An 11,735-nucleotide genomic window follows, 5' to 3' on the forward strand; every position below is an offset into this window, starting at 1 on the left:
TATAAAGTGAGTGTGATCCCAATAAGGCTGCAAAGATATACATACTCTTTAATTATTTCGGGGGACAGAACTTCATTGGGCAGTAAAGGCTGTAGCATTTGACTCTTGAATGACAGGGGTTTAGCTTGGGGAAGGAACTTAATCTTGACTTGGCTTAGGATTCTGGGGATTCAGGTATACGGAAATAGTTTTTAAAGACTAACTCAGAAACTTGTGGGCACCTCAGTGACCTGCATTTAGGCCAAGACAGGTGCTTGTTATGATTAGGTTAGGTTAATGCAAAAAATTTAACTATTTTATAAGTATGAAGGGTTATTTTAAAATACTTTTTAGCTTGACCCCCCTTGTCTAGACCTAGGGGTCAGGGGAGAGATGTCACTTGAGGTCTTACAGCTGCTGCCTATGAACTGCTTGACTTTATACTGATTATAAAACTTATGGTTCTGCTCCGTCCCGATGAGAGGATCAGAATAGCTAAACCATTAAGTAGCAGGGCAAAACAGGGAGTGAGCCTGCATATGTGATAAACTTATTTGCCTGTGCCTATGTATATATAGTTATTTGTTTATTACAGATACTTCTATAGCAACATTAATTTATGTTGCGCTTTACATATATATATTCACATCAGTCCCTGCTCTCAATGAGTTTTCAATCTAAGGGTCCCTATCTAACAAACATGCATACACATACGAGGCCAATTTAGACAGAAAACATCTAACCTAACAGCATGTCTCTGGAATGTTCGACACTCTAGGCAAAACCTCATTTTGCTGCCTCTCCACTTATTTCTGCAGGCCCACACCTGAGCTTATGGACTCGGCCTAAAGACAAATAGTAGTGGTATGCCAGCTGTGGTCCGCAGGTATATGGACAGGCTAGGGTAGTATATGTATAGCGATACCAAAAACTAGGGTAGTACACTGTATATAGACAGGCTAGGGTAGTATACAGACAGGCTAGGGAAGTGTATAGACAGGCTAGGGAAATGTATAGACAGGCTAGGGAAGTGTATAGACAGGCTAGGGAAGTGTATAGACAGGCTAGGGTAGTATATAGACAGGCTAGGGAATTATATGGACAGGCTAAGGTATTATATAGGCTGGCTAGGGTAGTATATAGACTGGCTAGTGTAGTATATTGACAAGCTAGGGTAGTATATAGACAGGCTAATGTAGTATACGGACAGGCTAGGGTAGTATATGGATAGGCTAGGGTCATATATAGACAGGCTAGGGTAGTATACGGACAGGCTAGGGTAGTATATAGACAGGCTAGGGTAGTATATAGACAGGCTAGGGTAGTATATTGATAGGCTAAGGTAGTATATTGATAGGCTAGGCTAGTGTACGGATGGCTAGGCTAGTATACGGACAAGCTAGGCTAATATACGGATGAGCTAGTCTGGTACACGGACGGGCTAGGGTAGTACACGGATGGGCTAGGCTAGTATACGGATGGGCAAGGCTAGAATACGGATGAGCTAGGGTAGTGTACTGGGCTAGGGTAATAAACAGATGAGCTAGGGTAGTATACTGATAGGCTAGGGTAGTATACTGATGGGCTAGGCTAGTACACGGATGGGTTAGGCTAGTACACAGATGGGCTAGGGTAGTATACTAATGGGCTAGCATAGTATACGGATCAGCTAGGCTAGTATACGGATGGGCTAGGCTATTTTATGGATGGGCTAAGGTAGTATTTGGATAGTATATGGATAGGTTGGGAGTCCTGCTGGTCAGTGGTGTTGGCCCCAGGGGAAAAGTGAAGGTGTACAGAGGAGTGGAGTGGACATACAGCTGGAGGGATCCTCCTCTGATGAGCAGGGATGTGGGCAAACAGAGAGCGGGGAGCAGAGCAGGACTGGCTGTGAGTGGCAGTCGGGCGGTCCGGGACAGACATAGAGCGGACTGCTACTTCCAAGTGCTGGAGGAAGAGCCCGTTCTGGCCGGTCGGGCTGTGTGCTGGGGCTCAGGATCCGTAGCCGGGATTGGTGCTGGGATTATCAGTCAGGTTACGTGTACATACCAGCCTGCTGCATCAGTCAAGATACTCCGCTGTACCTGCCGTGCTGGGGGTGATGAGGATGGAGCCTGCCAGAGCCTTGTGGTGCAGATCAGGATGGAGCAGAGCAGCCCAGGGGGCCCTAGGAGGCTGAGGAGGAGTGTAAAGAGCATCCCCCAGTTCCAACTTCACTGAACTGCCAGGCTTCCATGCCCAAGAAGGAGCCAGCAGGACCTGCGTGATCTCTGTGAGAGCCACCAATCAGGACCTGAGGGAGGCAGCTCTGCTGGAGAACTTCATGGAGGTTCTCTTTGATAGCCACTTCTCTTGATGGCCACCCTGGTGGGAAACATCGTCAGACCAGTGGCCGTGGCTGCACCTTAGGCGGCAATGTGCCCTAGGCAGCTGTCTAGTTTGCCTAGTGGTAGCACCGGCCATGCTTAGTAGAGAAGCTCACACTCTACTTCAGGTTTAAGGCAGAAAACTATGGTCTCTAATTTGGAAGCACTATAACAAAGTGAGTTGCCATTTTGTACATGGGTTCCTCTTCTAAATATGTCCTTGGTCTGCAGGCCCAGGACTGGCATTCATTGCTTACCCACGAGCTGTCTCCATGATGCCATTCTCTCCACTGTGGGCCTGTTTTTTCTTTATCATGGTCGTTCTGCTGGGCCTGGACAGCCAGGTAAGTAACAATCCACCATTCTCCTTATAAACTGTCATATACTCTGGGGGGGTTTGTCTCCTACCTGAAATGATGGTAGGTAAGGGATCTCAGTTATGGTAAGACATTGGTGGGTAGTTTTCTTTCCCATCTCTTATACCTTTCACAAAATTATCCAGAAATGGTTTGTATCCCTCCCACAAATGTGCAATGAAGGTGTCACTCACTTAGTGCTGAATTTCCAAATTATTTCTTTATCCTTCATTATAAGAAATCCACTGGGGGAGGACAACACCACCATTTAGAGCAGTGATTCTCAACCAGGGTTCCTCCAGAGGTTGCTAGGTGTTCCTTCAGTATTGGGCAATTTCTGCCTTTCAGATAAGTTCCCACTGCTACCACTGATCTTTTCAACTTTCTGGAGGAGGTAATTCTTCCCAATGACCACAAGTGTAAGGATCATTCTTCCCACTGACCATCACACTAATGTATCATGAGTTGTAGATTTCTAATTTTTAGCAGGGGTTCCCTGAGACCATGAGAACTATTTCAAGGGTTCCTCTGTGTTGAAAAGGTTGACAAAGGCTGATTTAGAGTATAACTAAAGGCATAACTTATTTTTTTTAGATTTTGGATAGAGTGGAGAGGGATTAGAATGCTTGTCAGGGTTTAAATCCCCGTACACATGATCAGAAAATCGTACGGAAAATACCGCTTTCTAATCGATCATACGATAATCGGATCATTCATACATAGCTTTCGAGAGCCGATCAGGACAGTTCATCCGATATTCTATCGGACATGCACAAATTTTTTTTTCGTACAATGCCAGATCGTACAATTTTCATTGAACCACTTGCCGACCAGCGCACGACGATGTACGTCGACAGAATGGCACGGGCAGGCAAATGGGCGTACATGTACGTCCCTTTAAATTTGTCGCCCTGCCATCGGGAGCGCGCCGGCGGCGGCGCGCTCCCGCGCTGGTCGGGACCCCCGTGAGTCCGATCGCGGGACCCGCGGACTCGATCGCCGCGGGCATCCCTGCGATCGTCTCACGGAGCGGCCGAATGGAGAAGTGCCGTTGTAAACAACATTTCTCCATTCTGCCTAGCAACTAGTGACGCTGATCTCTGCTCCATGTGATTGGAGCAGAGATCAGTGTTCACTAAATGAAAGCCGAACCCCCCCACAGTTAGTAACAGGCCCCTAGGAACACTTAACCCCTACACTGCCACCCACTGGTTAACCCCTTCACTGCCAGTGTCATTTACACAGGAATCACTGCATTTATATAGCAGTGATTACTGTATAAATGACAATGGTCCCAAAAATGTGTCAAAAATGTCCGATGGGTCCCCCACAATGTTGCAGTCGCAATAAAAATCGCTGATTGCCGCCATTACTAGTAAAAAAAAAAAAAAATTATTAATAAAAATGCTATAAAACTATCCCTATTTTGTAAACGCTATAACTTTTGCGCAAACCAATCAATAATCGCTTATTGCGATTTTTTTTACCAAAAATATGTAGAAGAATACGTATCGGCCTAAACTGAGGGAAAAAAATGTTTTTTTATATATTTTTGGGGGATATTTATTATAACAAAAAGTAAAAAATAATGCGTTTTTTTCAAAATTGTCGCTCTATTTTTGTTTATAGCGCAAAAAATAAAAACCACAGGGGTGATCAAATACCACCAAAAGAAAGCTCTATTTGTGAGAAAAAAAGGATGTCAATTTTGTTTGGGAGCCATGTCGCATGACCGCGCAATTGTCAGTTAAAGCGACGCAGTGCCGAATCGCAAAAAGTGGTCTGGTCTTTGACCAGCAAATTGGTCCGGTCTGAAAGTGGTTAATCAGTACAGCTATCATTCGAGAATGCAATACTAATGCATTACAAGACATGACATCACTTTCGATTTGATCTGAGATTAGCATGCAATAAAAAACGGACGATCATTCGTCCAATAATCTCATCGTGTTTATGGGGCATTATTGTTGCCTTTGCCCCCTTTAAGGAAGGTTCGCCTTCTCTATCCTTGAAACTGTTATCTGTGAGCGTGAAAGTAAAAGTAAATCTAAAATTTTTGGTTGCCACTAGAACAGGGATAGAGGGGAAATCTTCCAATGGGGCATTCGTTCTGGTGACCCTGGTGACAACCAGAGATTCCTTCACTTTGGAAGGATTTCTTCTCAGGTCCTGTTTTGGCCATGGGATAGGAAGTGAAGGGAAATCCCCCACCCCCAATGGGACACAAATGACAAAAAAACATCTGACAGGGGTTATAACTTTTGTCCAGGAGGTCCCGCCATACATCAGAAAATGGCAAACTGAATTAAGAGCACAATGTGATCAGGACACAATAAGTAAAATAACGAGACTAACACATAGTTCGGCAATAGACAGTAAAACAGCTGAGATGAACTATAAATGCCTATCCAGATGGTACAACGCGCCAGATAAGATGGCGAATTACCAGCAGGGAAGATCGGCGGAATGTTGGCGAGGTTGCAAAACCAAGGGAACAATGGCACACTTATGGTGGGAATGCCCAAAAATCAAAATCTATTGGGGGAAGATCCTACAAAAAATAAGTGAAATAACTAAAATAAGTCTGAAGATGGATCCTTGGATTGTTTTGTTTCACGCTACAAAGTGTGATATAAAACAATATCAAGAAACTATAATCCCACATCTCCTTAACGCAGCGAAAAAATTTATTCCTAAAAATTGGCAGAAAATTGAGCCCCCATTGATGTGGGAGTGGGTGGATGCGGTAGAGGCGACATATAAGATGGAAAAACTAATTAGTGGAGTGGATCTGGAAAGAGAAGTGGTAGAAAAAAAATGGAAATGCTGGAAAGACTTTAAGAAAGACTGGAGTTATGTAGAACATCTAAGACCATAAATAGAACCCATAATGAGATCAGGAATTAGAGGAAGGAGGAAAAATACTGACACATAATGAGGGGATAGGGAGGGGGGTGGGGGATGGGGTAGAATAACTAATGAGTTATGAGGATTAAATGTATTGCACTTCTTTTTTACAAATAAAAATTTATATTTATTGAAGTTAATGGGAGAAAAAAAAAAAACACACATTTATATTATGCCACAATGATGTGAATATACAAGGAGACAACATTGAACGGAAAGGTGATTTATGTCTCACTAGTGAAATTCGCTGATGTGTAAAAAAAAAAAAATAACTTTTGTCCAAAATAGAAAAAAAAAGTTTTGCCTTAGTTTTAAATTAGCTTTGTAATGGAAGATTATTTCATTGAACACCCTTTTCACTTACAGTAGGCATATAGGTTTTATTCTGGGGAAGCATTCTGTATAAGATAATAAAGAATCTCCTGTTTAACCATCAATGCTCAGTAAAGCAAGCCATAGATGATACAATTTTCTTTCCTGCAATCACGGGTTGCAGGAAAGGAAATCTCTCGATTTCACCATCAACACAGTTGATGGGGGAATACCTCCTGCAATGTTATTGTGTTCTTCCTGATAGCAGAACGCAATGATTACTGCTGCCGGCTAGTAATCGAATGCAAAAAATCCGACAAGCTGGTTGTTATGAAGTTGATCGATTTACCTCAGTGCAACCAGCCTGCCCATAGATGGATTGAATTTTGGCTAAGATTCGTTCCATCTGGGGTTGGCTTAAGAAGGCCCCCTTCTCTGAGCTACAAAGTGCAAACAAGAGAAATGCCAAATACTGTCAGTCACATGGTTTTCAAAAGAAGTGATTTTAGAGATACCGTGTTGTTCTGGAGCAGTTCACTTATGTGAAGCATTCCGTAAGTTGCTCTTGTAGTAAGTCAAAGAAATTCTAACTGCCCATTACCATTTGGATATTAAAAACCAAAGGGACAGTTAGGTCATTATGAAAAAGACTTCTAGTTTTTACCTTCCTTAAATGTGACACTGTCCAGGTCTAAGTGAAGTGGGGAAGGTTCCAGCCACATTTAGTTAAAATGGTCTCCCAGAGGGCCCTTAAGCAGGAACACAGTCTGTGCAAATGGTACGTCTGCCCCTGTCTTTGCCTCATTGTTACTATTTGCAGTCTGCAGTCACTGAAACTGAGTCTGTTTTCTGTTTTTTGTTCTTCCTGACTTAGTTTGTGTGTGTAGAGAGCCTAGTGACCTCCTTGGTAGATATGTATCCCAGCACATTCCGTAAGAAGCATCGACGGGAGCTACTCATCCTGGTGGTCTGCATTTTCTCCTTCCTCATTGGACTAGTCATGCTAACTGAGGTATGAGGGGTGGGGTGATTAGGTGGTAGGGTAAGGAGTTAGTCATTTATTATAACCAACAAAATTGTGAATAATGTTTACCTTTTTATTTGAAAGTTCCATATTACAAAAATTAGTTTAATGGAACCTGTTGCCTAGAGTCAAAACCTGTAATCTGAATCTTAGACCTAATCATATACAACGAAATATACAAAGCAACTTATGTCAAAATTGCCCATATTTCCTTATGTCAAATAAGTTGCAAGTAGAATCTCTGGCATTCCCTTGTATCAGTACAGAGTATTCAAACCATTACCCAACCAGTACATTGCCATAATGTTTTGACCTTACTGTCACCTTTTCCTTTGTAGGGTGGCATGTATGTTTTTCAGCTCTTTGACTATTATGCAGCCAGTGGGATGTGTCTGCTGTTTGTAGCTATCTTCGAGACTCTGTGTATTGCTTGGATCTATGGTGAGTGTGTTATCCTATTATACAGTATATGATAGACTTACCTCTGCTGTTTAATGACAGTTGCACTCTAATGGCACATGAACAAAAGCTTTAATGATTTGATTGGTTACACCTAAATTTTATTTATCTATCTATTTATGGCACACACCTGTATAGGAGAGAGGCTCTGCCATCTTAGCTACTCACATTCGCCTGGCCTGAGGACCACCACCGATAATGTCCACACGACAGCCCTTTAATGATTGTTCTATACTAGCAGCATATTTTAGATCTTTACATCACATTCTCCAACTCCAAAGTTTAATATTCATTACACATTTCAACATCAAATGCAAGTACTGGAACACGGAATGTCAGGCCAACTCTCCCATCTCCTCAATGTAGGTCCTCCACTAGTGGATTCTCCCTCAGAGTCTCTACATCCTACCCCGAAGGGTACTCTCCTTCCCAGGCTACAGACCTACATGGCATATATCAGGCCTGTTGCTATTGCTCTTCTGCCTAAGTACTCCTCCCATACCATGTTATATAGGGACCCCATACTCCACCCACTATCTCTAACCAAACAAGGGACCTTACTAGCCCCTGCTTACATAATTATCCCTACTTCTCTCTGGCTTTATGATAACAATATATCTAGATCCGATATAAAAGAATTTATGGTAAAATAATACATGTTCGTTTATGAAAAAAATAATCTATCTATCTATCTATCTATCTATCTATCTATCTATCTATCTATCTATCTATCTATCTATCTATCTATCTATCTATCCATCTATCTATCTTATCTATTTCTATACAGGTGCGGATAACTTCTATGACAATGTGGAACACATGATTGGGTACCGACCCCTGCCACTCATTAAGTACTGCTGGATGTTTGTTACTCCTGCTGTTTGCCTGGTGAGAGGGAGGTAGTTATGATGTAGGGGGTGGGTACCAAAGTTTAATTAAGTACTAGTTGTGAAAAAAGTTTCAGAGACTGCCAGCTTACACATTTTCATATCCTTACCTTACTCCAGGCCACATTCATCTTCTCGCTGGTGAAGTACACTCCATTACAGTATAACAAGCGCTACACATACCCATGGTGGGGGGATGCTGTTGGATGGCTTTTGGCAATTGCCTCTATGGTTTGCACCCCATTGTGGGTTTGCTATAAAGTCTCAACCATTAAAGGTCCATTGGCACAGGTAAGTTAGATACAGCATATTCTATTTATATTGATATATATTGATAAGCAGAAAATTGTTAATTTCAATATGCTAAGGTCTCAACAGGTTTCAGCAGTAAAATATAAAGACGGGCCCCCATATGCACTGCATTTCAACTTCCCGAACCCATTGCCATTCTGGCAACTGGGGCTCTGGAGAGGCAGTAGACTAGTTTGCCCAGCAGCCCGCTATAGAGTGAAGTCCCAGCCTGCCGCACAATGCTGATTCTCTAACTTCTATAGAACTAAAGCTAATAGAATATCCACCTGGAGTTTCTCATATATGTGTCACATAATACATGCACTCTTAAAAACCATCAAAGTACCCCCAGCAAAGAACATAGTAAATATTCACCTCAGTTGAACACTGCTATAATAAGAAAAATCACCTTCTAAAGATTTGAAAATTACCATTTCAGTGTCAATTTTTGGTCTCCGGTTGCATTCAATGTCTACTCCTGCCCACCCTTTTGTCACTACAGGAGGGCTCACAGAGCTCAGCAGGTGCTCAGGAAATCATCACTCTTGGAAATGTTGTATTCTAAAGAGTTCTCAAGTGGTAATTTCTCTACACTGTAACAATGTTTAGTGGTTTCGCCTTCCATATTGGTTCCAATGCATTTCCACTCTAAAAATTAAAAATAAGTAAGCCACTGAGAAGCAATAAATAGTTGTATACAACAAACAGGGCTTTTCTGCTAATGAGGCTATTTTGAGGGGGCACTGAATGAGGCATGATGGGTGGGGCACCAAGGCTGGAGTGTCCATACCAGGTTCTCTGTTCTCAGTGCAGCTCAGTAACCCTGAGCCTAGAAGATTCACAGCATTACTGAGCTTCCTGCCTGGCCACTCTGTTGGTTACACAAGCAAACACAGCAGCTTCAGTGACATGGAGCCCCCTAAAAGTGCATATTCAGTGTCACAGAGCACAGTGCTGCAAGCAGCCGGGATGCAGAGCCTGCACCCTTAACAAGCTCTCAGCATGGGTGTGTCAGTGCACACATACACTGGCAACACTACTACCCGAGACAGCCATCTTTGCTGTGGAAAGCAGCATAAATGACTGCCTTGGGTGGCATTCTCCCTCTGTATAGACCAGCTTTGTCAAGAGGTTTGACCTCCCCAGTACCCTACTCGCCAGCCCTTTGCTTTAATGTTTTCTATGCAAACCTGATCAATTTTTAAACTTTTCTCCATCCAGAGATTCCGTCAGCTCATCTGCCCAGACCCCGACCTGCCACAGAAGCAGCTAAGAGATCGACAGACCCAAGCAACAGCCGTATCTCCACTGGAGGAGTCTCTGTGCTAGGACAAGGCTGTATGTGTGTGCGCAGTAGATGGCGTGTGCAGGACAGATGTGTTTTTCTGGGCAAAGTGACAACAGTATACATGCTTACGGCTAGGGTCACATCTACATGCATTGACGAATGACATCAACGGTTGAGTAAACACACACACCTGCACAAATGCTGGGATGGACTGTCTACACAGCTGCATATGCTCCACAGCTCAAAGACATTTGCGCAGTTTGAAACAGACTTGTGAAACGCACAGTTTTTTTTTTTAGAACTTTATGCATTCCATTCATTAAAGCCATGATTTACAGTTTGTTATGTGTCAAAATCTTCCTTCCCCAATTCTGTGGAGCTTGTCACATGACCTAATTCTGCTTTCCATAGCATTGTATTAAAAAGTGTAATGATTTTTATTTTACAGTCAGCACCAAAAACAAGTGGTTTTTGTTTTGTGATATTTCAACTGAGATAGTTTTTATTATATGTATCTAAAAGGTATAAGTGCTACTTTCAAACATAAGTGTATAAGTTAATCAGAGGAGACTTAAAGTGGTTGTAAAGGCACATTCTATGCATGAAGGTAAAAAATCTTCTGTGTGTTGCAGCGCCCCCCTCCAGTACTTACCGGAGCAGCCAGTGAGCCAATCAGGAGACGGTGGGGGCAGGGCAGAGCCACACCTCCGTATGTGAATGGACACACAGAGCTGTGGCTTGGGAGCGCACATGCTTTGTTTCCCCAGGGTAAGCTGCCAGCTGTGGGGGCACCTGGCAGGAGGGAGGGGCCAAGAGCGCTGGCGTGGGACCCGAGAAGAAGAGGATCCAGGCTGCTCTGTGCAAAACTACTGCACAGAGCAGGTAAGTATAACATGTTTTATATAAAAAAAAGGCTTTAATACCGCTTTAAAGCTGATCTTCAGGCAGATAGTAAAGATGCAGACATCTCTGTAATAATTGATATCATAGCATCATAGTAGGTAAAATTGAATAAAGACAATAGTCCATCCAGTTCAACCTGTGATGGTGTATGTGTGTCAGTGTTGGTAATCATTTCCCATATCCCTGTATGTTGTGTTCACTAAGATGCACATCTAAGAGGCTTTTAAATATATCAATACTCCCCGCTGACACCACCAATTGTGGAAGAGAGTTCCACATCCTTATTGCCCTGACAGTAAAAAAAAACCCTGTGCAGTGTAAGGTTAAACTGCTTTTCCTCCAATCTCATTGTCTGGCCCCGTGTCCTTTTACACTCCCTGAGACTGAAAAGTTTCCTTCCTATGCTGGGATCACCATTGAGGTATTTGTATACCGCTATCATATCTCCTCTCATGTCTTCTCCAGGAAGAATACATTTGGTCAAAAGAGAAATGGAAAAATAGGCACCAACCTTGTGCATTATTTTTGGATATATTTTATTAAAAGAGTAAATTAAAAACTACTCACAGACATGTGAAAGAAAACCGTAATATCAATAGCCTTCAAATGATGGCAATCAGTCTAATGACAACAGACTCCAGATGGTAATGGAGATTTTAAGGGCCACTGCCGACTGACGCGTTTCAAAGGGATCCTTCCTTCCTCAGAGCCCAGATATAGAATAAATTCAGTGCCCGTAAATTCAGTGTTCCTCGTAATTGAGGTCCTCCAGTCCACTTATTAATTTAGTTGCCCTTCTCTGGACTCTCTCCAGCTCCAGCACATCCTTCGTGAGGACTGGTGATCAGAACTAGATGGAATACTCTGCATGAACCAGAGTTTTATAAAGTGGCATGATTATCCTTTTATCTCTGGAGTAAATTCCCCTTTTTTATACAAGCTACTAGTCTTCTGGCTTTGCTT

General features: G+C 42.7%; 1 protein-coding gene across 2 annotated transcripts in view; it reads left to right on the forward strand.

Moving 5' to 3' along the window:
• Positions 1–10,209, forward strand: part of SLC6A13 (solute carrier family 6 member 13) — a 145,790-nt gene extending 135,581 nt beyond the window's left edge. For both annotated transcript variants that reach the window (XM_077468955.1, XM_077468956.1), the window contains exons 10-15: positions 2,577–2,689; positions 6,795–6,932; positions 7,283–7,385; positions 8,191–8,291; positions 8,411–8,581; positions 9,803–10,209. In XM_077468955.1, the coding sequence (XP_077325081.1) occupies positions 2,577–2,689; positions 6,795–6,932; positions 7,283–7,385; positions 8,191–8,291; positions 8,411–8,581; positions 9,803–9,910 (734 nt within the window). In that variant the 3' untranslated portion in view covers positions 9,911–10,209. The remainder of the gene's footprint in view (positions 1–2,576; positions 2,690–6,794; positions 6,933–7,282; positions 7,386–8,190; positions 8,292–8,410; positions 8,582–9,802) is intronic.
• Positions 10,210–11,735: the final 1,526 nt, after the last annotated feature.

The sequence above is a fragment of the Lithobates pipiens genome, unplaced genomic scaffold (assembly GCF_037356315.1).
Source record: "Lithobates pipiens isolate NorthernLeopardFrog02 unplaced genomic scaffold, aLitPip1_a1.2 Scaffold_8, whole genome shotgun sequence".
Lineage (NCBI taxonomy): Eukaryota > Metazoa > Chordata > Amphibia > Anura > Ranidae > Lithobates > Lithobates pipiens.